This window comes from Pyxicephalus adspersus, chromosome 1, assembly GCF_032062135.1.
Source record: "Pyxicephalus adspersus chromosome 1, UCB_Pads_2.0, whole genome shotgun sequence".
NCBI classification, from domain to species: Eukaryota; Metazoa; Chordata; class Amphibia; order Anura; family Pyxicephalidae; genus Pyxicephalus; species Pyxicephalus adspersus.
In genome coordinates, this window is record NC_092858.1 from 142,370,805 (window position 1) to 142,398,622 (window position 27,818).

Here is a 27,818-nt window from a genome sequence, read left to right on the forward strand (position 1 = left end):
GAACAAACCGAGTTAATCCTGAGTGGCACTATAAAAAGATGATCATTATGGCTTCAGCTGGCTTGATAGTTGGCACTCTGGGCACGAGGGAGCAGCAACACTATGGTAATGTGATTCCTGTCTTTATCATGATGTTGGCCAAATACAATTGTAATATTTCTGCAAATATTGTATTAATGGTTAGCCTTTTTTACATGCTTTCATTTGTGTTTTAAATACAGGTACAGTATTCTACTTTTTGGCAAATTTATTGTGAAGAATGTTGGTTTTGCTAAACACATTTCTTCCCAGTCCTGTTTTTATTTGCTTGTATAGGGTTAGTTTGACAGAAAGGATAAATGGAGAAACTGAACACTCTATGATTCATATATAGAGACATTCAACAACCATTTAGAAATGTGGATAACTGTAAACTGATCTATAGCAATAGCAGTAATGTCTCAAAGTGGACATAAACAACTATAGCTAACTTTATGGAACAAGCAAAAATACTATATTATAATTCAAGTCACTTTAGAATTTAAGATTAGAGATTCTGGAGCTTAAAGATAATACAATATTATAGGAAACTACAAGAAAGGTAAGCTTTGCCTACAGCAGCCAATCAGAGTCTAATTGATTTTCTGTTTCCAGTACATGTTTGGGAAAAAAAACTATAAGCAGATTGATTGCAAATTATCATTTTTTCATGTTTTTTTAAAACGAGGCATTTTACAGTATGAGTTCCATTGGACAAACCATGTGGTGCTGCCAATGATACAGAATCAATAAATATATAATGCACTCAATACTGGGATGCATGGAAGCACTTTTTCTCTAAAAAAATAGCAAAATCACTTAAATCATTACTGATATGTGCTGGGAACATTGTAAACAAGTTCATTGATCTACAAGGGTTGTGCTGCTGTGTTTTATTTGACAATGAACGAAGCCTTGTCAATAGTTTACTGGTACAATCAAAAGTGGAAGTTCATGGCTATTAGAGAGCATGGCCCTAATCCTTTGAAAAAGTGATCACCTAACAATATGTTAATTGATGACAAACCATTAGCAACACAATCAAATCAATGAACTCTTACTTTCTTAAATAGTATCACTATTTCATTGGTTTAAAAAAAACCAAAAAACTGCAGAATCTTGCTTGGGAGCAGCAATAGAGTGATGGTACCTTTGCAGGTAAGTGCTGCTCTGATCTAATTTTGCAAGATTGCAATCACCAATGTACCTGTTATTTCCCGTATAATAACTGGTCGTAGCTGTCTTCAATGGTTTCAATGGTATTCTGCTATTCACCTGATCTAGCTACAATTGGTTGGAATAGGTGACCTCTTATGTCTAGAGGGACTTTTAATTTAATGCTACTGATTTTTTGATCGATCCAAAAATCCCTCATGTAACTAAGCCTTTTTTATGCAAGAATGAATGAATTACGGCAAGTGGCACAAATAAGTTCACTGAGGCATATAAATGTGAAGTATACTAGCAATCAATCAGAATTGTCTGATAAAATTTACTCTATCATATTTTTTGCATGACTGCATTCCTCTAGACAGGAAAACAACTGTATAAGACAATATCATTCAGGCTTTGTGCCCAGCTACTTGGGCACTAAGCCCAAGCCTGTCTCCTGCTTAGGTCTGATTTGATATATTAGCAGGTTCAGGAGGACTTCTATTAAATTCTTTAATTATATAGCGGGCAAGTAATGCAAAGGCCTGTAGTCTGTATGCACTAAATATATGCAGGTACCACCCTTCCTCATTGATGTGAAAAGACGTTTAACGTGCTAGCTCATTATAGCTTTTCTTTTTAGTTAAAATATCCTAAATTCTGCCCTGTTCTTTCTTTGTACCTGTGGAGAGGCTTTAGCAATTTTTGTTTTTAAAATTGAATTGGTTTAATTATTCCTATTGTATTTCATTGCATTGAAAGAAAGTTGCAGAGAGAGAAGAGAGTTACATCAATGTGTAGAATTCTTTTTTCTGACTAATAGAATTCTTAGAATTTGTACAGATGAAATGCACACAATATAATTTGGTGACTGCCCTAAAACTGTTACCTGTAATTATAAATAATCACTTAATCAAGTTATCTTTCACTGAGATGATGTCTGGAGGTTAGTGAGATTTTTCATGGATCACAAATACAGCAAAAAACATAAATTGTGTTTGGTATAGTTCTGTGTCAACAGGTTTTATTGAGCCCTAGAGGGATCACGGATAACCTAAGCTGACATGCTAAGTATATGATTTGTAATGACCCACAATGCAACTGCTGACATGCATTTTTTAAGTTAAAACTCATTATTGCCTAGCACAAATTGATTTTATATTTTAATCACCGACAACCAGGACATTGCTGATTCTATCTGGTACATCACAAAGCTTTCTATCTAGGTTTATACTAGATTTAGTCACATTGTAGTTGATTTTCTAAAGAGTTTAGACACTTACCAAAGTAAATTAGAAAGTATGTTCTTACTGAACCTGCACAGTTGTCTGTGGATTCCATCTGCAGTAGATTAAACAATACTGATGACTTTAGTACAGTTGCAGTTTTTGCTGCGTATCATTAGCAGCTCCACAACTGCGTTATTGCCTGAAATGTAAATGTACAGTAGCTTTGAAATATTCCTCAGATGTGTTATCTAACTCATGGTTTGGATCATTCAACAAACTAAGTGCATGCTCCACAAACAATGGAGACTCTAGGACTGGCACACAAAATGCTGCCTGCTCTCGTCATCTAGTGGAATCTTCATAGGGATATATGAGAAATTCAGCTAGACCGGTGCAAAGCCTCAAAAAGTACAATTATTCTATCACTCAGGTCCTTACAGTCACTTGGTGCCGGGGAAGGGAGGGGGGGGGAGGGTAGAGATGTATTGATTATGACTTTTTCCGTACAGTTATGTCTATGCAAAGTGTATGTTAGGGCTAATATGTGTAAATGTTAGGACTGAATAAACAATTTTGACAGTAAGAACAGGGAAAACAAGCTGGGAACTCCAAGTAAACAGATTACATAGCTCCGGCATACAGCACAGCCATGTCTGGTAGGACAAGAGACTTGACTTTTGATTTTCTACAAATACATAACGTTCACTGGTCTGGTCCCACCCCTAGCATGTGGCTGGACCTAAAAGGGTAAGCGGCAGAATGATGTGCTCATCTTTCGGTCACTCTCTGCTGCTATCAGCATGCCCATTGCCAGCATTTGTTAGCACTGCAGCTCTTCTGACTGCATACATGTGCTGATTTTCTGAGCACAGGCTAGTGGCAGTTCATTTGTGGCAACCGCAGGGGAAGCTGGGATAGCCAGGTAATCCCCAATTTGGCAGTTCCATTGAACGATCAGGCAGATACGAATGCTCATGCATAAGGGACATCGCCTGTTCCTTTTTGGAATAAAGCCTGCCTGATGCCAAATTTTTAAACAGGAACTTTAGCCCAGAAATGGCATTCCTTGTATTTCCCTTTAAATATATATAAAAAAAATTACCCTCGGCCTAGCACGACTTCTTCTATTGCTGCAAACAATAATCAAATGTTCTTTCTTAGGTCAGAATTAATAAAGTGATTTTATTTTACTATTTTTTTTATTTCCAGCACAGGTGAATGGAAATGGATAAAAGTTGAAGTATGAAATAAGTGTATTTGTCTAAGCATTAGAAGGATGTGGAAAAAAGCTGATAATTGTTTTTTAATCCTCTAGAAATGTTCAAGTAGTAATTATGTCAAATGATCTCTGCTGGGAATTTGTTCTTTCTGATGTCTGAAGGCATTCTTCAATATTACTGAAATGTTGAAGGAATCGTAATATTTCAAATGCTTGGTAAATCTACTTTCAAAGGATTAGTCCACACAAAGGCAGCAGAGTGAAAATAATTACACGTTTAGCTTGAGCTGTTGGATACTGACAAACAGTAATGACGTGTGCAGTGATAGACCACACAAATTTACTGAGCAGAGGCTGTGTTATTTTAACTAGAACACTGGAATGTAACTGAGGGTGACATAAAAGTATTCCTCTATTTTTATATTGCAGTGAATCCAGGGAGGGTTTATTGGGCTTGGCGACACTGTCTAGTGAGCTGTGTATGCAGGAGAATTTTGGGGGCAGTGATTCATGTGTCTGAAAATAGATGCTCTTCTGATAAACTGTCTGGAATGTACCACCTGAACTGAGAAATCAACATGTCCTTGTAAAAATACTTCATACGATTTAGCAGGAATTTTTTTTAGAACTGCTTGATTTTTCCATCGGGGTTATGGGCAGGCTGCAACATCTTTGGCTTTAGAAATTTGTGGACAGATTGTCAGGAGGGCAAGGAGCGCTTGGTTTGACAAAAATGTTTATAGCCCTGGTTTCCTGCTGACGCTTGCTTCTCCACAACAATGGCACATTAACATGACGGATCCCAGAACAAATGAAAACTCATGCTGGGGCTTCAAGAACAATGATAGCACTAATATTTGTGATAGCACAGTAAAGGTACGTAGACACATCCAATGGTTCTCGCCCCACAATCGGCTCAGGGCCGATATCTAACAAGAATCTGGCATGTGTGCAGCGCCCGTCGCCCATCATCCGAATGACCGTCATGGCGGATTCATGAACGATGGACAATAAACGATCTTATTAGAAGTGATGGGGGTGAGTGTGCAGCGGGGTTCTGCTCTGTCGTTCTCCCCCTCCCCTTTACATAGAGCAGAATGATGCTGTATGTACAGATCTCGTTCATGCACCGTGCAGTGCTTAGTCGTTGGAAAGGATCGTGAAAGATCCTTTCCAACGACAATAATTGCATGTGTGTATGCAGCTTAAGAATAAAATCACAAACAATGCCACACTTATCTTGGCATCACAGAATTTTGGCACACTGACCATGAAATCATAGAACAATGGCACACAGACATTGCAGTTATAAGACAATAGCATACTGATCCTAAATCATGAACAATGCCACACGTATTTTGAAATCAAAAAACAATGCCACACTGACCTCAAAATCATCAAGGTCAAAGTAAAAATGTATATGTCACAATGACCACAAGATCACAGAACAAAATCACAGTGACCTTGGAATCATGGGGGAAACAGCACACTGACCTCAGGAGGCCAAAACAATGGCAAACTGACCTTGAGATCACACAACAATGGCACATCGATCTTGAAATCCTAGAGTTATAATAGCCCACAGACCTGGGAATCACACAACAATGGTATTTTGGAATTACAGAATTGTCACACTAACCTTGAGATAATTGAACAACTGCACACTGATCTTAAAATCAGAGAATGATATAACACTGACCTTGGAATCACAGTAAATGGCAGACTAACCTCAGGATGACGGAACAATGGTATACAGACCTTGAAATGAAAGATGTTATGAAAAGAAATGTTATACTGACATTGAAACTGCACCAATGGCACATGACCATACAATCAAAGAATAATGGCAAGTTGGCATCAAAATCACAGAGAAAAGGGTACACTGCATTAGAAAACTTTACTTGCAATCAGAGAACAACACCACTGTGACGTTGAAATCACAGAAAATTGCCACACTAAGCTAGGAGTACAATGTTGGCAGCAAAGTTATCTGTGTTTAACCTAAAATGTTGGCATGGGTTAGATAGGCTTTTCGTCATGGGAGATTTTAATATTATTCTGAGGATTTCATGTGCAGGTTTGCATTGATAGTTTCCTGCTTACCCGCTCTATGCTTCAAAACCCTAACATCCCTAAAAAGAAATCCACTTGTAAAGTAACCACTAATTTTCCTCTGTATGGTTAATTCTTTACCTGCTTAGAGTCAAAAATATTTAGTATGTTTAGCAAAGAAAGATATCAAAGATAAAAATGTTTGTTAAAATCATAATCACAGAACAATGGCACACTGACCATTTTATGGGTATTTGGTACTAAAAAAAATACATTTCAATTCTACTTATTCCTTTTACACAACTTTATACACAAAACAGAAGTAGTTCTTCTTAGACATGGCACAACAACTTTTTGGCTGGCTTATTATTGCCTCTCACCATCGCCTGCATTATTTATTTGTCTTTGTAGTCAAAGTAGGATTATGACTGTGAGGGTTTGTTCCTACTAAAGCCTTGTGTCAAGGCACATGTTTGGATGTGGAAATTTGCTTGTTAGCACATTGCAGGAGACATGGGCCCTGATTTATTAAAGTTCTCCTAGGCTGGAGAGAATACACTTTCACCAGTGAAGCTGGGTGATACAGCAAACCTGGAATGGATAAGGTCCGGGATTGAAAACATCTGCTAACAAATAGCTTGACTTTAAGGAAATCCATTCCAGGTTTGCTGGAAAACCCAGCTTCACTGATGAAAGTGTATTCTCTCCAGCCTTGGAGAACTTTAATAAATCAGGGCCAATGTGTGCTGGGTTGCTCTTCATTCTTCCTGCCATTCTGTTCTGGAGTTTGCATTTGTTTTAAACCATTAGACGTCTACATATATTGGGTGGGTCCCGAAGGATCAGATTTAAATAAGTATGCCCTGTCCCTATTTAGAATACAATAGAATACAGAACCAAAGGGTTCAAAGACAGTGGGTCTTTGAAGAGCAATATTATAACAATACATTAAAAAACAGAAATATTTTATTTTGACATACCAGACATCCATAGGACAGAAGATATAATGAAAACTGATCAATAGGTATTTCCAGACACCTTGTAATTTTTGTGAAAGGATGACCCCAATTTTACTAATGAAGGAGTCAGTTTCATTTGACACATTTCGCAAGAACTAGGCTGCTTCCCCAGAAAAGAAAGACAAGGGTTCCATAATCTCCTGAATCCAGGAAACGTCAGTTGCTAGATCGCACAAAGTACCACCAACAAAGGAGAGAGGTGAAGGCTCACATGGCAAGGGAGATCTCTAGCACAATAGAAGCACCACATACATGAAAGTTCAGAAAAGATTACAAGAAAAACTACTTATAGAAAGAGACCAACAATCCAACAAAGAGGATTTGGTTCCGCTATGCACTCAAGCTAAAGCTCCAACAATGTAAACTCAAAGCTCCTATGCCGATCCAAAAAAGTACATAGAACACAGTAGTAGTTCAAAAAAATTTGAGTTTACATTGCTGAAGCTTTGGCTTGACTACACAGCAAAACCAAATCCTCTTTGTTGGATTGTTGGTCTCTTTCTATAAGTAGTTGTTCCGGTAACTTTTTTTTCCATTGGGGTCATTCTTTCACAGTAATTACAAGGTGTCTGGAAATAACTATTGATCAGATTTGATTTTATCCTCTGTATTATGGATTTACTATTTCACTATGTCTGAATAAAATATTTCTGTTAAAAATGTATTGTTCTGATAAAATAGTCAGGGTACCAGAAAAATACATCAATGACAGACTGGGATTTGGGTCCTCAGAACAATGGCCCTATGTTACTCATCTTCCTGAACAATCACACTAATGGAGCTTTTATCAAAGGTTCACTAATGCATGAGCTTAGCGTTGCTCTGCGCTTCATAAACAGTTAAATATTCATATAAGAATGTGCCCCTAATAAAGAACAATATTCAGTGACCCTCTATTTCTAGTATAAGGAGTGGCAATGCTAACAGACCTCCCTAATACCGAAGCCTTTATAATGGTTTTACTCATTTATAGATTTCAAGCCAAAACTCCTCCTGCAGATGTTGAACAATTTTAAGATACAAGACTTTGGTAGAACAATATCCAATAAACTGAAACCACCCTCAATGATTCCACTTGTTTAGAGATTAGGAGTATCATGGGGAGACTTTGAGGCTCTTGGATGCATGAGAATGTGAAGACACACCCTGATCCATTGTTCTTTTTATGTGTTATCTTAATTTATGTTTTATTTAATAAGCATGTATAATTTCACAGACGTACCCTGTGAATCAGGTTACATGTGGTGCTTTCTCTGTTTTACTTATGAAAGGTATCAATATTTTAGTCTAGTTTAAATCAGAATTCTTTATTATGGAGTAGTACATCCAGAGTTTGTCATGGATGAACTTTGTGCTGCTGTGTAATTGGTTCATTATTAAAGAGAAAAGTTGTTGATACAAAGTGTTCGGAGAGACAGCTGAAATCACAGAGTGTGTGTGTTCTACACATGACTTGGGATATTTGCTGGTGTCATTATTTGAGCATATAGGGGCTAAAGTACAGGGGTGTGAAAAAGGTTGCTTCAGGAATTTTAATGGTACATCTGTGACCTTTTAAAACATGTATCCACTACAAACTTCTCTAACATTGTGTGGATCTTCTAAATCATATTTTCCTGTTCAGATAATGCATTGCTAATTGATAAGTAGTCACTTTATACACAGGGAAAATACAAATTCTCTAGGCACATTCTCGAAATGATCACCAGGTACCTCCATGAGCCACAACCTTTTTATCTCAACATGTGCAACTTTTGTATGGCTGGTGAAAAATTGGCTTCTCTTTAATCACATTATTCAAACTGTGAAAATATCTGTTACCTGGACTGTTGGTTATAGAGAGAGGATTGATGTTGCTCATCTCCTGGTCTTGTCATTCTTTGAATGGTATTCTTTGAATGGAATGAAAAATGAAAATCAGAGTGTCAGTTTCAGAGCTCAGGTATACAAGTGGTACATATTGTACGTTAAGCAATGGTGAGTAGTGCTGAAATCCCTTTTGAATATCACCATGGTATTATTTGCCTAACTTTCTGTTTTTATTTAAGAATTTTTCATTTTGAAGTTAAATTTTAGGCAAACAACCAAAGCTTTTAGGGCTTTTGAATGTCTGGTTTTCAAGTCCTTAGATTTACACAGCCCCCTCATACGACAAAACTGGGTGGATTGTACTATGAAGGATTACAGTGGTGTTCGATTTTCTCCCAGTTTTCTAACTGGGCAGTGAATAAACAAAAAAAGTCATCCTTCTGTGCTGTGATTTCTTTCTGTTTGCCCATACATATTGCTTGCAGTGAACTGATTGCAGTGTCTGATATTGCAAGAATAAAACACATTCATTTTTTATTGGGGCCTAGAGGATTCCAGCACTCCCAGAAAAAAGTGACACAGCACCTCCAGACAGCTTATATTTGATATTTATATTAAAAAAATACATTTGACTGAGTTAATCTTAAAATAAAAATGGTCCCCAGATTTACCAGCCATCAGGTAGAAAGTGCAACCCTGCTTGTTTTTACTGGTTGGGATCTTTATTAGGCAGACGTTCCTTAAAAAACTGCTAGAATCACAGAGTGTCAAAATGAATATTTTGCTGTGGCTATTACAATGTGAGTTGGCTAATTCTAGGCTAGTTTTCTCTGATCTAATCAGTTGTTTCTGATCAGTTGTTCATACATCCACTGTTCTCAAACAGTTGTTCAGTTGATTTCCAAAAATCTTGAAACCTCTGGGTGTCATTATCTCGGAAATTATGTCATCAATTTCATCTGACACAGAGATGTTAAAAGTGACACTCTATAGAACAGTGGTGGTCTGCAGATCACTGGTGGACCACAAGAAAATTTTGGTGGTCCATGGCTCTGACCGGTGCACCCCCAAGCAGGGTCAGGAGAAGGATCCCACTGGGGGGGACGCACCGGCCAGAATCGCTGACCACGTCCCCCATACGGATCGCAGGCTCAGGGTGGTAGGCTGGTTGTGTCTCTGGACACGACCCGCCCACTCTCTCATCATAGGCTCAGACCTATGATGGGAGAATAGGGGTTCCGGCATCATGAAGTCACTAAAGGGGAAGTTACTTCCCCCTTGAGTGACACCTGGCTCCCCACGCATGCCCGGTGCGGAGCTGGTAAATTTAGTGGTTCGTTGGTCCAAAAAGGTTGGCGACCACTGCTAGAGAAGCCATCTCTTAACAGAGTTCCATGGAACCCTAAAGATTCCTGCAGAGGGTGCTAGGAGTTCTTTGAGCTATAATTGATTGACCACATATTTGATAATGGCTGCATACTTTTAGGACCAAACCACATGGAAGGGCCAGCTACATGACACTAATGATCTTTTAGGTTGTCTATAAGGGTGGTGTTCTAGCCATCACCCTAATTCAACTTTTTTTCTTCTGGCCACCAATGCAGAGGCTCTATTTTTTATGACTCCTAATAAATTGCTTTAAGTAAGGGTTCTTCAAGACCTATACAGGGATTCCTCGGAAGTAAAACAGTTGAGAAAGGCTGTTTTATAGTATTCCTCTTCATTCCTCATTCAGCAACTACATAAAATGTAGGAAAGTGAGGGGTGGGCTGGAGATACTGGACCAACACAGACAGTGACTAGACACTTCCAAAAGTGTCTGGGGAGGGAGAATGCAAGTAGGAAGAAGGCCATGATAGGGAAATTACTTTTTCTGAAGATGACAAATGTTTTATCAAGGTCACATATCAAGTGATTTAAAAATATGATGCAAAGGAAATACTATAAATTACTTTTTTTCTGCTCTTACATGTTTTTTTGTTTAGGTTGGTGACATGAGTTTGCTTCTTCATATAACAACATTTGTTCTGGATCATTGTAAACTACTGAAGAACAAATATTGATTGGGCACTTATTTATATCTTCTTTTTTAGGCTCCCAAGAAAGCAAAAAAGAGGGCAGATGGAGCAGGTTCAAATGTTTTCTCCATGTTCGATCAAAGCCAAATACAGGAGTTTAAAGAGGTATAGTATTATTTATTTGGCATAAAATGCGTTATGCTTTGTATATTACAATAGTACTGGATTCACACTCTTCACAATTAGCTACAATGCATGTTTTTCTTACTGGCACTCAATGTACCTTACCTAGATGGGAGATGCACCACACCACACCACAGAGTAACTTTCTGCCATCAATTGCGGTGTCCTCTTGTACAAAAAATAGTACATGTCTCTTGATGAATACAATTCTTTAAATGGATTGCCTTAATATAATGCATGTTAAATAGTGCATGCTTTATCACATAGCAGTATTAACCCTGCTTCAAGGTATATTCATATCATAGTTCAGTTGGTAATATGGGCATCCTGATACACACCTACTTGGGTGAACACACACTACAGGTTACTTGTAGAATGCCATATAAAGAAAGCCTAACACCCTCCTAGTGACCCCTTTTAGAACACTCATCCAATGTAAATTAAGATTGTGTTCTGATTTAGGACAATTGACGCTTTTGCAAGACAATATTAGCTGCTCACTAATAGTTTACACATTTTGTAGCTGAGTTGTCTATAAAATCCTGTTTTCTTTCCCAGAAAACAAAAGTTGGCAAAGTAAACTGCACACTATTGCCCATAATGGGAAAAAAAACAAATTGACAAATTGTTATAAATTGCTTTTTTCAAATCACAGCAGGAGTAATGGTAAAACTATTGTTTGCTGCATAGCATTATATATTTAGCTTAAAAATAGGATGGCTTAAACATTGGGGTCTCTAAGGGGTTCGTTATAGCCTGGCAGAGAAAAAAGGCTTCATGTTAACATGAATGTACTTTTCAAACGTAGTTTTTCTATTACTATATTCTATTACTTATGGACATGGTACTAGAAATAGATGGATATATCTAATTAACACATTGTGGTGTGATCCTCACTATATTGTCTAAAACAGCCATTCTCAACCAGGTTCCATGAAACCCTATGGTTCCTATAGTGGTTGCTGGGGGTTCTCTAAGTTTTTGCTGACTGACCGTCTGCTGGAGGGTGCCTGTCTAGATTTGGGTCAAACACCACTTGGCAGAGCCACTGGCATGTCCTAGAGCAGAGGTGATATGATTTAGAAGATCCACACAGACCACTAAATTTATAATTTAGGGCGGTGACTATGGGGGACATGATTAGCAGGGTCAGGAGAAGGACACCGCTGGGGGTGCACCGGCCAGGTATTTTTTCTGTAGACCACCAAGTTTCCGCTGACCACCAGTTAGCGACGGCTGTCCTAGAGGATCTTTTTAGCTGTCTGTATAGGTGGAATTTTTCACCACCATTTGGTTAACTAAATGACCACCAATGTAAGTGGTGATCTCACTGACCCTCAATTAATTACTTTTCTACAGGGGGTTTATAAGATCTGACTGTTATCTCAAGGGTACCTTTGGGGTAGAAGAATTAAGAAACTCTAGCCTAGAAGCTGGTTGGTTGCTGAAAAATTCAAAAACACCACTTACCTTTACTTCCGCAGAGCCCCTGATCCCTCTACAGCTTGAGTCGATTCAGTCCCGCACTGTCCTGGAGTCTTTCTTTGTCTCGGCTTTGAGGAAGTGTCGAGCACTGCCGTCTTCTTCCTTTATCTGGCTATGTGACCCGATCTCACACCGTGTAGACATGAGATTGAATTATGTACCCTGCTGTAAATAGGAAAAAAGCTTTGTCAGTATCACTGTGCATGCGTAGGATCAGCACTTTTTTTCTATTGTAGGGAAAGGCCCCTTTTGCGCATGCCCGAGATTGGACATGTGCAGATAGGGCAGCCCAAAACCTGGGATACGTTACGTGTATATATTACAGGAGGTTCAGCACTCCCATTCTGTCTTTACCAAATGAGGGGGGCTACCCTTTTTTTTAAAATAAAAGGATTTTGGGGAAAAAAAGTTAATTTTATCTACCCTTTTATATAAAGTAAAAATGTTTGCGATAGGTCCTCTTTAATACTTGTTTCCTAATGGTTTGGTAACACAAGATACCAAAGGAAAGTTTGTGAGTTGTATCAGCCAGGGCTGCATATCAATTCTGCATCCCCTAGGCAGGTTTTCTTACTTGTGATGAGATGATTTTCTCTTTATCCATCAAATTATAGATGGATTGGAAAAAGACTGTATGTCCCTGAGAAGTGTGCAGCAGTTTGCAAATGCCCCCTGGCTAACTGTTCTCAGGGGAAGAATCAATCATCCAAAATAGATTTCCCCACTGATTTTTCCCTTAAGATAAGGCTGAATTCCAGATTGTCTGCTCCGTACATAAACATTCAGGATCTTCCCCAAGGACACTGCATGTTTTTATGAACTGCCTTTTTTTTTAACATCAGTAATCAAAGGGATGAGTTGGCAGTGACAGGTTAGACCTCTTATGCTGAAACCACCACCTATGATCATGGATATTTGTGCATATTTTTTATATGTGCATGATTTTGTATACATCAAAAAAGAAGTATTATTATATTAGTGTATTTTTCATGTTATTAAATGATGTTTCATATTTAAAGTATGCGTTAGAAAGTGAGAAGATAACAGAACAGCAGCTTTCTTTCTCCTTAAATTTCTCCATCCTAGGCAGGGGCGAAGTATGTTTTTTCCTCAATGTCAAGTTGTAGGAGCTGCTTGAAACTAAACTGATACAAACTCACAGATCACATTACTCAATACAGCTATCTCTGGAGTAAATGATGCATTGATTGAATTGAGAGAAACCTTTCATTCTTTTGATATCAAGCTCTGTGTTATACATTTATGTTAGACCCTACATTGATCGAATACTGATGAAGGACGTTAGCATTTGTACATTTCTCTGATATGCTGTAAAAAAATGAACAACTTTTCTTTTACAATCCCATATTCACAGCATTGTATTTTTGTCTTTTTTCCATGTAAACTCCCATATAGAGTTAACATTGGCTGTATCTAATCATGTATTGGAAGCCATCCAGCTTCATATTGTGCCTAGTATTAATTTAGTTCACGGAACTAGGGGTGGGTTAATTGTATTTTAATTAAACCCCTTGTCAGGATTCATTAGCATACTAAACGTGTGTAATTCACAGAGGCTTTGTTTGTTGCTTATTTTTAACTGAAAGTGAAATGTGTCACAGGCTGTAAGAGAAGATCAAAGAGAATGGAAGATCCTGCGGATCTAACTAATGCTGTGCTGTTTCCTTGTCACCAGGCCTTCACCATTATGGACCAGAACAGAGACGGCTTCATTGATAAAGGAGACCTGAGAGACACATTTGCTGCTCTGGGTAAAGAAAAATAAAAGTGATATCTAAATCAAATTCACATGCTCAAGTATGTAGGAAATGATTGTACTTAAACCGAAGCTGCGTGAGTCAAAGGAGATATGTCAAGTGCAGTGAGCCAAAAGGGAAGTCTGCCAAACTGATTTAATGTGATCTTCTTGTTTATGGCTTTGGAACCATTAGGAGTTTAGTGAAGAGCAATCACTTTGAATATATATGATTGTATGTGTGCAAGAATGTTGGCCTTTGGAAATACTCACCTCTAAATATAATAATATATATTATGATTAATAAAAAGTATGCCACATACTGACCTGAATAAGTCTGCTATAAATCTAGGGGATCTGACTTTACTCTTGTCTTCATTTGCTCTGAATCAGAGCTTAGTAAATATTAAATTCAGAAAATCCTAATGACAGCCAGGTGACTAGCATTTTTCCTGCATCCACCACAGCCCACTTATTCTAAGTAATTGTGTCTTTTCATGTAACTCTATAACAACCCAGTAGCAATACTGTCCAGGCGCTTAACACACGAAAATAGCTAAAATAATGTTTTTTAAACTTTCTTTAGTTAAAGAAAGTGAAATACCATCAAACAGTGAGGCATACAGCAGAGAGGGGAAAATCCAGGGAAGCAAAACAATGTGCCATAGCAATGTTTATTGAGAACCGTCAGTTCAATATAGATAACCCCACCTAGCCAACATAGCCTTTGCTGTTACCCAACAGATAGAGGGGGGAAATGTCTTGTGAAGGGTTACAAGCCTTCTGCCCATATCCCTATCAAGCCTCATGTTTGATCCAGCCCTGGTTATATTAGGAGGTACAATAGCCTGGTAGAATAAACTAGTAGATTTTATACCAAACATGTTTAACTAGTTAGATAAAAGAATAAAGGACTTTGAAAAGCACAGATACAAGGATGCCAAAGCTAAATAAACATGTTTTAGAAGGTGCTCCATATATGTGGTATATAGAGGTACAGATAATGGAAGAGTTGGAAAACTTTTGCATAGTTTATGCACAATCCTAATTGCATTTCCATTCATAGTGATACATCCAGCCAGACGTTGTGTTGGCATTACATGTCAGTGCATGTACTAACTAAATATGAATTGAGTCTACAGCTTATACCTGTCTTCTGTAAAGGCAGCTATCATGTGGCTGCAAACAGATTTATAGGTACGTGATGCTGGAATTCTGGTAAATGTCAGTACACATACAAATGTGTCACAAGGTGTTCATAAACACTGACACTCGAGGCAAAATTTGCAGACGTCATAGATTAGTATATGTCACATCATGTGGATTTGTAATGCTTATAAAACATGGAACAGTACTGCTAAAGACCTTTAGTTGATTGTAAAGTATTGAATTCATAGATAGCAATTTAAAGAAATGACTTATAGCGATATATAAATCCAAGACTTGTTCTCAGATATTAAAACTTGTACATTTATATCGATACTTTAATTCATGTGAAGTCACAGGTCTTCTACCTCCAATTCTTTTTCCATTGATAAGTGGGTTGAAAACTTTGCAGAGATTTGCACCATTTAATAAAATGGCACTGCCATAGGGACCGGTTCACAACAACCTAGAGTCAAAGGAAATAGGTGGCATCATTCCAGCCAAATGCACTAGACCTCAGATAAGCCTTTGGCACTTCTGTGGGACACAAGGTTGGAAGGGTGCTAAGTGTTGCAGCAATATTTTTTTTCTTGAAAAAGTTAGCATTTATATATAATGAAGGTAAGCTAAAATTGTAATTCTGTAAATTGCAACCATGAAGATAATACAGTACTCCTAAACTGTTGTAGGACCTGCATCTAAAATTTAAAGCACAATCTCAGTGGTCCAGATTTTTATTATCTTCGAATATAGTTTAAATTACACTTTATTGGATTAACAAAAAGTGGTTAGACATACCCTGCTTTGTTGTTTTATGGCCTGTGTCATCATTTCTTATGTCTACTGTCACAGGAAGAATCAATGTGAAAACTGAAGAACTTGATGCCATGGTTAAGGAGGCACCAGGGCCCATTAATTTTACTATCTTTCTTACAATGTTTGGAGAAAAACTAAAAGGTATGTATTGAAGTACATTTCTATATCCTAGGTATGTGAAGGATGAGCATATTACTAAAAATAAAGACTGTCAAAGGTAATATTTACAAAGTATAGGTTACTTTTTTATGTCCCACTGTCTATTTCACAGTTGGTAATACACTGAGACAAGCCTTCCAATTTCTAATTTCTGGTCATATCAACTCACACTACGTCCAACCCTTAACACAAACACTGGCATGGTAGCTCACAACACCAACTGCTATTCCTATCCTATGGGATGAGTGCTAACAACATATGGGGCTACAGGTGACAGTAACTTAGTGAAAGTACCACTTACCACTGCATCTGCAACACCCTCAGCACCACTGCACCAGTACCTCCCGTCCCACCACCATCCATGAAACACCAAACCACTGTGTCTTCAAATCCACTCACTCCCCCCATACTCTGACCACCGCAGATGACCCCCATCATCACCCCTTCACATTCATCTCCACTGTAACCACTGTGCTAAACTTTTATCTTACCACCTCTTTCCCATTTCCCAACTTTGCCAGTGATCAAGTGGCCACCTCTGTGATTTCCACTGCTGTACTAATTTGCATTTTTGTGCTACCCAATACACCCGGTAATTCGGTAATTAGCCTAATAAAAAAACAGGTTTTTAAGGAAATTCTATATTTATAAAATACATACACTTACAAACATGCAAAGTATGATAGCTTTACGCCTCATACCTATCTGACCAACACTCCCTTACCATCTAACCCTGTGAGATCAATTTTATCCAAAATTTTCCATCCCCTTTATTTAACCACTTATCCATTGCGACTCAATTTATGTATCATTTTACGTCTTACTTTACATATATTCATCTCTCAACTAACCATTTTGTATAATTCACTTTCCCATTCCTATAACCAATAGGGTTCTGCTGCCACTCACCATCAAAACTCTCCTAGCTACAAACAGTTCTCATGTAAATACAATTTTATCACCTTTGCCAATTGAATTCAGGTTTTTTACTCCCAAAACAACCTTTTTAAATATTCTTACTAGTATATAAGTGAATCTGAAACAGGTGTTTGATTCAGCTTTATTTTGTCATTTCTGCATTTAATGTAAGAAGCTTGTTATGTAATCTACTTACATGATTTACCATAAATCATTAGCTTCCCACAGATTTGGCAGAGACCTTTTTAAACTAGAGGAAAGATGATATAATGCAGAAATTATCATCATTCTTATTTGTATATTTATTTATATTTAAATGTCTATATATTTAATCATATATCTTATCCTATACTTTTTTGTTATAAATGAAGAATAATGATGAACACTGGAAGTAAACTTTAGTTTTAGTCTCCCCACTTACTTTCAACCTAATGTAGAGATTGCATGCTTAATATAGTAATATGGAAGGCTCAATACTTTAGTAGGGATGGATGACAAATATAGGGTTGTATTTGTATTTTTTTATTAGTAAAAATGACAAAATATTAAATGTGGATGTTGGACATTTGGAAACATGAGCTGAGCATGGAAGGGTTCTGTAGTACTGGAGAAAGTAGGTGGATGTATTATAACATCTCAATGTTTGACTTAGTTTTGAAGTGTGCACCCCTTTCCATTTCCCCTGGAAAGATACACAATGTGCACAATGCCCCAAAAGGCCATGTAACTGACTATATGAGCAACAAGGCAAAGTTACCAAGTGTTGAGTTATCAATTAACCCAGAAGACTCTTTCAGATCTCCAGGCAATTTGAGTAAATCTTTTGACGCTGAGAGATGATCTGCATGTACTGGTGACACTGAGGAGGAAATGATGTCTCTAGAGGCAAGAGGAAGTGACCCGAGCCAAACACTGGGCCTGATTTACGAAAGCTTGCCAATGCTAGAGAGGATACACTTTCATCAGTGAACTTGGGATGGGTTTTCTAAAAGTCATATGCTATTTGTTAGCAAATGTTTTCAAACCCGGACCAGATCCGTTCCAGGTTTGCTTGATCACCTAGCTTCACTGATGAAAGTGTATTCTCTCCAGCCTTGGAGAGCTTTAATAAATCAGGCCCACTAAGTAGGCAAAGGACTCAAAAACCCAATGCCACCTCCTCTCTGAATGCCCCTGCAGTGCTAGAAGGAGAACAAAGAAAGAAGGAGCAGTGGAGTATACAGTGGTAGAGAAGTGCTAGCTGGCAGAACAGTGCCGTGTCTAGGGTGGTTTGTTTAAAGTGTCAGGGGTGCTGAAAGGTAAGCAGGTTTAGAGTCAGGAATGAAGGGAGTGTAGCGGTAAGGGTTTTCTTTGACATAGAGATGTAATGTCAGGGTGCAGAATACAAATGAGAGTTCTTTATAGGACATAATGCCAAATCAGTCTACTGGTAAGCCTGCGGGAGACATCTCTGGCTGAACGCCACCCCATATGGTGTGAACTGCATTGCCTGCTAATCTTAAGTACAAAAACCCTAGTTATCATTTTTTACCAAGCTGCTTGCAAGGGCAGCATGTATGTGTCTGTCTACTGACAACAGGTTTGCTTTTTCCTAGTATTTCCTAGTGTTTCCTAGAACACAGGGGTAACTAGTCCCATAACCAATTAAAGTTAAAATTAAAAATAATAATAATAATAAATGGAAACTAAACACTAATCCACAATAGTACATTTTAAGTATGTGAAAGAATATTAAAAAAATAAATAAATGTAATTTCAGTACACTTATATTACCGTTATATTAAAAATGTGTGCATGCGTGTACATGAGCTTTGTCTTTTTGCCACTTTTCCTTCCTGCTATTTTTTATACCTGTACTGATACAATGTTAATGACATCATAATTGTTTGTTGCTGTGAGGGGTTTGAGGTCATTTAAGGATCTGGCATGAGTCTAAGGCAGGCAAGGCATCCTGAGTGTTAATGGGAATAGAGACACCTTTAAACATTTAATTCATCTTTAAACATTTAAAACTATTAAATGTTGTTGGGAAAATACCATATATGTCTGCATTTGTTGCAGATTTGAGCATTTCAATATCTAGAGCAGGGGTGCCCACACTTTTTTGTCTTCCGAACTTCTTTTAAAATGACCAAATCAAAATGATCTACCAACAATATAAGGTTAGACTTAATAACTCCTGTGCGCAGTAGAGTTTATCTTGAAAGGCAGGGCTCCACGATCTACTCGCTTTGCCTTTGCGATCTACCGGAAGATCGCCATCCACCTGTTGGGCACCCCTGATCTAGAGTATACAGAGGTGGGATGATGTCCTATATTGAAATGAACTGCAATGTTTGTCATAATCTACCAACCATTATAGCGCTAAATGTTACAATAATGGAGAGCAGAGGATTTTTATTTTGAACAGTAACTAAAGTAGCGAAGATGTAGAAGCTTACAGGAGGATTTGTTATGCCAAAACTCATATCGGAAACTCTATTTATGTAATATTAACCGCATGGTGTTCTTCTATTGAGTGCTAGAAAAATGCATTTGCAGCTTGTGAAGAAAATACCTTTGATACACATCAAAAGGACCACTTTATTTACCAGCTAATCAATAAAGGATGAGTTATATATGACATTGTTTCAGACAAAGCCTGGAGAAATAGCGAGAGACAAATGTAGAACACTGTATGAAATGGTGGGAGCCCGAGCTTTGTGAACTGACTTGTGTTTGCCACCGGCAGTATGATTGACAATAGGGAACTGAGCGTAAAGAGATATTGATTGAAAAGGAAAGACGCTCAGTGATCCCTTGAAGGCACACAGAACACAATCTTCCAACTACAATAATGCATCTTTCTGCCCTTAAGTATATTTCAGGAGATTTTTATTTCCTTTATCGACAGCCTGCTCAAGTGAAACTTAAGTGATGCACTTGGCTACTGAACAAGTAAATCCCAGGGAAAAAGCATTTGCTTTATCAACTTGGCCTAGAAAAAATACAACAGATCAAGTGTAAGATAAAATTAATTGACTCTTAATTCATGTTTTATTAGGTAAGTTCTAATCAATTCGTTATTATTATTTTAATTATTATAGTAATAGCACAGCATCCGTCAATATAGAGTATACATCAGACTAGGGCTGTGTACATATCAGATGATCACGCCTGATATGAATGGTTGGGCTCATTTTGAATGAGATTTTCACATGTATACAAGGGTCGCCCAAACTCTGTAAACTCTGTGACTGTATACATGTCACCTGACCTTAAAGAATAACCGCAATACAAGTGAAGGGAGGAGAGCACAGCAGGGGCCACATACTCCTCCCCTCTCCATAGAACAAAACAGTGCCGTGTGTTCAGTGCTCGTTCATTCATCTGTCACACTTTTCTGCTGAAAATGATCTTTAATGATAATTTCACAATAATTGAACTTTTGTAGGCAGCCGATTACTTACCTATTAACCAGCCAATGTGTTTTGTTTGGGCTTAACAAATTTATCTTCCACTTTTTTAATTTGTACAAATTCCTCTATTACCAGATTGTCTACACGAAGTGCAGGGTATTCTAGGGGTCTAAGGCTCTTTTGTTTTTTTGGATAATGTAAAGAAACACTCACACCCCGCATTCTTTCTGTGTGTGCAGCATTAGTTCCTTTTACTGTTGCTGGAGATGATCAAGAAAGATACATTCTAACAAATTAAATCGAATATCTGTATGCAGATTTAGGGGAAAGATCATTTTGATCTGTAGTCAGAGCAATAGGTGAAAATAAATCTGCCAATGAGGTTATCTGTTCCAGGGGTGAAAATGTTTGCTATAAATACTACATAACAAATCATGAGTTGGCAAGATAACAAATATTTAGTGGACAAATGCATCCCCATGGCTCCCGTTGTAATAATTAGCATGAAAATATGGAAGAAAACATTTCACTACTGAAAGTCTTCAGTGAATCCTCACAAAGGAGCACAATGCGTTTCACAGCAATAAAATTCTGCTTCAACATATAAAATCCTTTAATTGTTATTACAAGGCAACTTCATCATCACTTAAAAACTTTTAAAACACTCTCCTGGACTAACTCTCCATACAATATAGTTCATAGGATGTTCGTGGAGAAAATTTTGGTGGTCTGCGGCTCTGGCTGGTGCGCCCCCGAGCGGGGTCAGGAGAAGGACCCTGCTGGAAAGGAGCACCACCAGAGCTGCAGACTAAGTACCCCGTACGGATCGCAGGCTCAGGGGGGTGGGTGAGTTGTGTCTCTGGATACAACCCACTCACTCTACCATCGCAGGCAATGGGAGAGTGGGTGGGTTCTGGCATCATGACGTCACTCTGGGGGAAGTTTCTTCCCCTTTAAGTGACTCACGGGGTGGCTCCCCGCGCAAGCGCAGTCTGGAGTTTGTGAAATTAGTGGTCTGCGACATCCAGAAGGTTGGCGACCACTGCAGATAATCAAGCAGTAATAGGTAGGTAGATAATAGGTAGATAATCAAGCAGTGGTTTGAGTTGGACATTCAGATCTCAGATCAAAGAAATCACAGTAAAGTCACAATATGTACCCAGATTCCACTTCTAAAATTCATTCTCAGAAAAGCCAACTGTATCTAAAAATATTATGTTGCCATTATATTAAAATTTAATATAACAGGGCATCTCAGTTTATTATATAAAGTCCATCATTATTATATAAAGTAACCTAACAGATCTATCAAAGAGCACAACTAAAAATTATAGTCTGTTTTATACATTATTTTTCTAGGAAAGGAACCTCAATAGAACATTTGACTCCCTGACCCCTTCAGTACATTTATCTGTGTCCAGCAAAGAAAATGTAATAACGATGTTAGCCTCCAGGTAACAAACAGTAATGTACTTTGTTGCAAATATTGAGTGAGACATCAATGATGGCACTGTCTAATAGGCTCTTATCACTCAGCGGAGCTTGACAGCTCTCCCCCAGGCCCTGTCACTCTCTTAGTAATTTAAACTTTGTAAGGTGCAAAAGGAGTTTCTGGTAGTGGACTCCTCAGTACAGCAGGGAAGAGTAGAATGTTAAAGATAACTCATCATTTATTAAGACATCCAGGGAGATAGTTAAATATGAAACTGACTTGCCTCGCATTAAAAATGATGTGAATGAAGACAGATGTTTTATGAATTATGTCTGTTCTAGGCACAGACCCAGAAGAAACTATTCTAAACGCTTTCAAGATTTTTGATCCTGATGGAAAAGGCCATATAAAAGCAGATTAGTAAGTATATCATTTTATAACATTATTTCAATAAATTCAATAAATTAATTGTAACTAATCCATATTTAAGCATTAAGGGTTATATTCAATTTGCGTTTATGTGGATTTTTAGGTTAAAGATAGTGTATATATATATATATATATATATATATATATATATATATTGATTGGAGGTTTTTGTTTTAATTGTCCACATTGACTGCTGCATATTTATGTATTCATCTTATGACATAGAATATATTCAAAGTGTTAAATATTAAAAAGTTAAATTTGACATGCTGTATTCATGTATGTGACTGACCAAGAGAAGAGAACAACATATGTAGTTTATCCATCATATTTGAGTTGACGCTATCCTTGGAATTTAGGACTGCCCAGTAGGCTGGATTCATGAGTTGTATTAGCATACAGGTAGGCCCCGAGTTAAGGACATACTGATGACTCCTAGATACGAACAAGGCTTAAGAGGCTTGATAGGGGGGAGGGGGGTGATTGGAATGACTTGCAGAAGAAATCCTTTGCTAAACACAGTTGAGACTGAGCTCTTTTGCAACATCTTGCAACTCTTTAATGACCAGGATTAACTCTTTTTGCATATCAAAGCACTGCTTGCTCCAGAAGTTAATAAATGTCTAGGCTCTATAAAGTTTTTTTTTTTTTTGCTTTGTTTGTGATTAGCTCACAGTGAGGATTTTATACAGTAACTGACACCATGCTGCCTAATAATATGTTGAGACAAACATCTGTCCTAATTGCATTTATTAAAATAATGTACCTGTTCTGACTTACATTCAAATTCAACTTAAGAACAAACCTACAGTCCCTATCTCATATGTAACCCAGGGACCACCTGTATTGTTTTTATTCTATTTCTGTATGTATGGACTTGTTTATATCGTATTGTATTCATATTGTAGCATGTGACATCCATTTGGCGTCATATCCCACACTTTTCACATTTGACACATACACATATTCACATGCCTGTCTGCTTACTGAATTGCTGCTGTAATTTTTTATGAAGAGTTTGGAATAAATATATAAGGTGTTTTATAGTACACAAAAAGTTTATCCTTTTCTTTACAATCCCCTATATTTTTAACACAATGAAATGCATTAAAATATATTTACATTACACTTTTTTTAACCATTTTTAAAGTGAAACTAAACCATCAAAACTAAAAACTGCAACCAGGCAGGTCTTTAGTTGCAGAATGGACATGTGATGCACCATCTGCATTAAAATAAGTTTACGTGCCTGATAGAAATTTGAATTAACTCACCTGCCAGCCCTTCTTGGAAGGAGTTGTCATCTTTATTCGCTCTTCTTCCAGGTGTCAGAACTTCAGCCATATTGATTGGCCAGACCGGGATGACACTTCAGTCCCAGCAGCCCAGGGGTTGGTTGGCATATGCTACTACAAAAAGAAGATTGTGAACAGGCAGGTAAGTAATATTTTATTGCAGAAGGGACATCACCTGTCTCTGTCTACAATAAGAATTCTGCCTGCTCACAATTTTAAAACACTCATCAAATAAATTTACTTTAGCAAAGTGTTCACATATTTTCTTTTCAATGCTCAAAGTTGCAGGCAATAAAGACCAAAGTCAACAATCTTTATACCTTGGGGCGATAACTATTGCATTCATGATTGATGCCGCTGACATATTTTAACAGAAGGTGTAATTTTTTTTTATTCATTTCTATAACAGCATTAGGGAAATGCTAACAACTCAAGCGGACAGATTCAGCCAAGAAGAGGTATGGTTGCTTACTTATCATATAATTTGCAAAAATGTTAACCATGGTGAAACCAATGTTTACTTATTTATTATATGGTACAGGAGATGGTAATTCTATTGCTTTTGTTTAATAGATAGATATATATATATACAAATATAAAAAATCCCTGGGAATTTTCATAGATGGAAATGGGTGAGATTGCTATTTTTTGCTGAAAACAGTTCACAGTAGAACTTTTAAATTTGACCATTTTGACTTCAAGACCAAATGTGAACACCCATCTTTAAAGCTTGACACTGACTTTTTAAGGTAATTGCAAAGCCCCTGAACATAATAGTCGCCAGAATTTCTGAGGTGGTCAGGGGTTCTGTGGAAGCATATTCTATGTTTTATAAAAGTACAGATGTGAAAAAAAAAATTTGTACCATGGTTTAATAATAATAATAATAATTGGAATTTTAGTCCACTAGCATACCAATGTTTCTATATAAAAATCTAAAATTGGACACACAACTTTAAATGGGACACTTTCATTTATTTACAAAGAAAGCAGCTTCAAAGAAAACAATGTAAATAAATGAAACTTTAGGATTAGGATTTTTTAAAGATGTATTTTTTTCCTGGTTTTACTGTATGAGATCTGCCCAATATGAAAACCAGACCAAAAAATGAGGCATGGAACTTGGGAGGGTAAGCAAATGGGTAAGTCTGGATTTCCTGGAATTCATCAATGAATGAAAGTATTGCATTTAATGGAGCACATAAATAAAATGCATATGAAAGCACAGGGATTCGAATGTGATTTAATGATAATTAATACCTGCTGCCTATAAAAAAATCATGTTTACACCTAAATAGTAAATAAAATAGTGTTTTCTTTTTTTACATGTTCCCACGTGTCCCCTGTGACCTATTCGGCATTTTTTTTTATAATAATATATAACTTACTTTTGCTATATACCTTAATATTGATTTTTTGTAAAAAACAAAAAAAAAACTTTTTCAATTTATCCCTAATTATGAGTTGTTGATATAAATTGTTTTGGATAGATCTTCCTTTTTTTCCTCTCCAAAAGCTAACTATTGCAGAACTGAAAACACATTTGTAGCAAGAAATTTTCTAGCTTTAGGCTGTACACGGACTCTTTTTTTTTATAAATGCTTATATATGCCCTTACAATTTTTAATTGCGTGGGAATTTGTTGAAGAATTTAAAAGTTCCAGGACACTCATATTTGATTGACATATCAATTGAACAATAATTTTGGAATTCTGTTCTGATTGTCAATCAAGCCAGGTGTAAGCAGGAGGGAGAACATTGGATGATCAATGGCATTGAGTACAAAGCTAATTGCGATGGCTAGAACATAGAGGAGGACAGGTTTATCCTCATACAGCAAGTATACATGGTTCTTTCAGTTGTTATAGAAAACAGGAGGAACTGTTCCTGACAACCACCAGGCAATGGCAGCGCTTCTTACTGTATAACTAACAATATGAAATTGAACACATGGGACATTGTTCAAAAAAAGTTTTTAAATATTACACTGGATTGGAAAAAAAAATTGCCAAAAATACTCAAAACTAACACAATCTAACATGATAATATTGTCCTGCCCATATAAATAGTACTGTATATCCCCAACCTAGCAGTTACACCTTTCTAGTAGTACTTTCAATGTAGCTCTAGAGATCACTACAAAAAGGCATTGTCCTTATGACTAATGTGTATGGCTGCAGCCACTAAGCAAGATGACATAATAAAGATATTTTCTTCAAAGTGTCTTGCTCAAGAGGCTGGAATACTACAATCATTTATGGAAAGTGTAATAGCTGTAATGTTCAAACCAAATCCTCTATGCTCAACATATGTCTCAGTAGTAGATGACACCACAATCTCATTAGCCATCAAATGCTTATCCATGATTTGCATATAAAGAGCAGGCTTCCAAGCCCCACAAGTTCCAACATGAAAGCTCACAATGTTTAATGAATGCTACCAGGAAGTGTTGAAGCTTTGTAGCTCATAATAGCCTGGCGTTTAGGCATGGTGGTGAAGGCTGCAGGCTGCGAAAAGTGATAAGAAAATATAAGATTGTATAGAGGGTTAACAAAATGTTAGCGAAGATGAACACACAGAGGCAGAAGACTGCAGACCATGCTGGAAACAGGATTTATCTTTAGTGGAGTAACCCACCAGATCAGCATATTTTGAGAACTAGCAGGGACAAGCACAAATACATAATTCATAGTGAAAGTGCAATTATATTATAATTACAAATTCTACAAGACTTTTAAACTTACACACATATTAATAAGAATATAAACTGAATGGCTAGCCTTAATTATAACTGAAAAGGTCTATGAAAGATTTGTACATCCCCCTTGGTTAGCTTTATGTACTTTGTCTGGGCCCGGCACTGGGTCCTGTCTGTCATTGATGGGTGGCATGGCATGAGACTGGAAAACATCAGATTTCCTTTGATAGCTATTAATATATACTAACCGGTTTATTTAAACAGGTGACTTTCAGGTACATGTTTAAATAGACTTAGCATTCCAGAATGTCTGACAACAATTTATTGTGATATACTCATACAGCATTTAAGTAAACCTGTGATCTATTAGCTTTTTGTTTGTCCTTGCGTGCCATCGAGCATAGAATTCTGGGACATGAAGTCTGCAACAGTTTAGAAATATCATAATACGCAGTGTCCGCTGGCTGTAATTTCCTATACAAGTATCAGATTTAGCTTTCTTAGATGCCCTTAGGAAACTAGGTTTCGCATCACATTTTTCTGGATGTTTTAGTGGTTGACAATCATGATATTTCTCAGAATTTTTTTTGCTCTCTCATCAAGATAGTAAAATCTGATTCCTTGGTTATTAAAGCTGGTGCCAGACAAACATCCCTTTGAACAAAGCAACACAAAGAACTCTTGCCAATGTCACATATGTATACCACATTGCCACATGTTGCACAGGAGAAAATGCTGAACTCATGAAAAAGAGATATTAGCAGAATTTTATTGAGATCTGATGTAACCTTATATTATGTTCATGTCACAGATCAGCCAGATGTTCCATGCCTTCCCCCCAGATGTTGCTGGGAACTTGGATTACAAGAATCTATGTTATGTTATTACCCATGGTGAGGAGAAGGACCAGGAGTAGTGGGATTACACAATTAAAGACAGAGGTTCGACAACGTGAACAACATTTCAACATGTTGCCTAATTTACTGTGATGATCAAAGTGCCTCAAATGTTTTAACTGTCTCAGTAATAAAAACAAGTATTCACTGCTAGTGTTTGCATTGTCATTCTGTGTGTGTTCTAAGTGAAGCATGTTCTAACCAATCTATTCAGAAGTCGACATGTTTAAGACACAAGAATTGTTCATACTGATAGAATTTACACAGTCAAAAGGCATTTCCTTTAGAGCATAAAAAGATAGAACATATACATACTTATTCGGAGGCCATTTCATCTGCAGCCAAGGGTGTGACTACAAATCAAGGGGCCTCTTAGCAAAATTGATGGGGCCCTCCAGGAACCTCCCAACTGTCATTGATCTTGACTTGTGATATCTAGATAATGATATCTAATTCAAGGACAGATAGCTGGTAAACAGTCAACATAGTAAGCATATCATTAAGGACCAATGCCATTGACAGACGTTTTTGTTGCTTTTTGATGTATCCTCATCCGTGAAGCAGAATCAGGCAATAGTCTTAAACAGTGGTCGCCAACTGGTGGTCCACGAGAAAATTTTGGTGGTCCGCGGCTCTAGCCAGTGTGCCCCCCAGCTTAGTCAGGAGAAGGAAGGGGTACACCGGCCAGAGC

At 37.3% G+C, this 27,818-nt stretch overlaps 1 protein-coding gene across 1 annotated transcript; it reads left to right on the forward strand.

Moving 5' to 3' along the window:
• MYL10 (myosin light chain 10) lies at positions 1 to 27,280 on the forward strand. The gene is made up of 7 exons (XM_072429649.1): positions 1 to 105; positions 10,592 to 10,681; positions 13,881 to 13,956; positions 15,939 to 16,043; positions 22,151 to 22,229; positions 23,943 to 23,991; positions 27,043 to 27,280. Exons 1-7 carry the CDS (start codon positions 103 to 105, stop codon positions 27,145 to 27,147), a joined length of 507 nt encoding a protein of 168 aa, XP_072285750.1. The 5' UTR covers positions 1 to 102; the 3' UTR covers positions 27,148 to 27,280.
• Positions 27,281 to 27,818: the final 538 nt, after the last annotated feature.

What these genes read in the sequence shown, in the direction of transcription:
- MYL10 (XM_072429649.1), top strand. An exon ending in AAATACAGGAGTTTAAAGAG is followed by an intron (nt 10,682 to 13,880) that starts GTATAGTATTAT and finishes CCTTGTCACCAG; the next exon opens with GCCTTCACCATTATGGACCA. An exon ending in ACAGATTCAGCCAAGAAGAG is followed by an intron (nt 23,992 to 27,042) that starts GTATGGTTGCTT and finishes TTCATGTCACAG; the next exon opens with ATCAGCCAGATGTTCCATGC.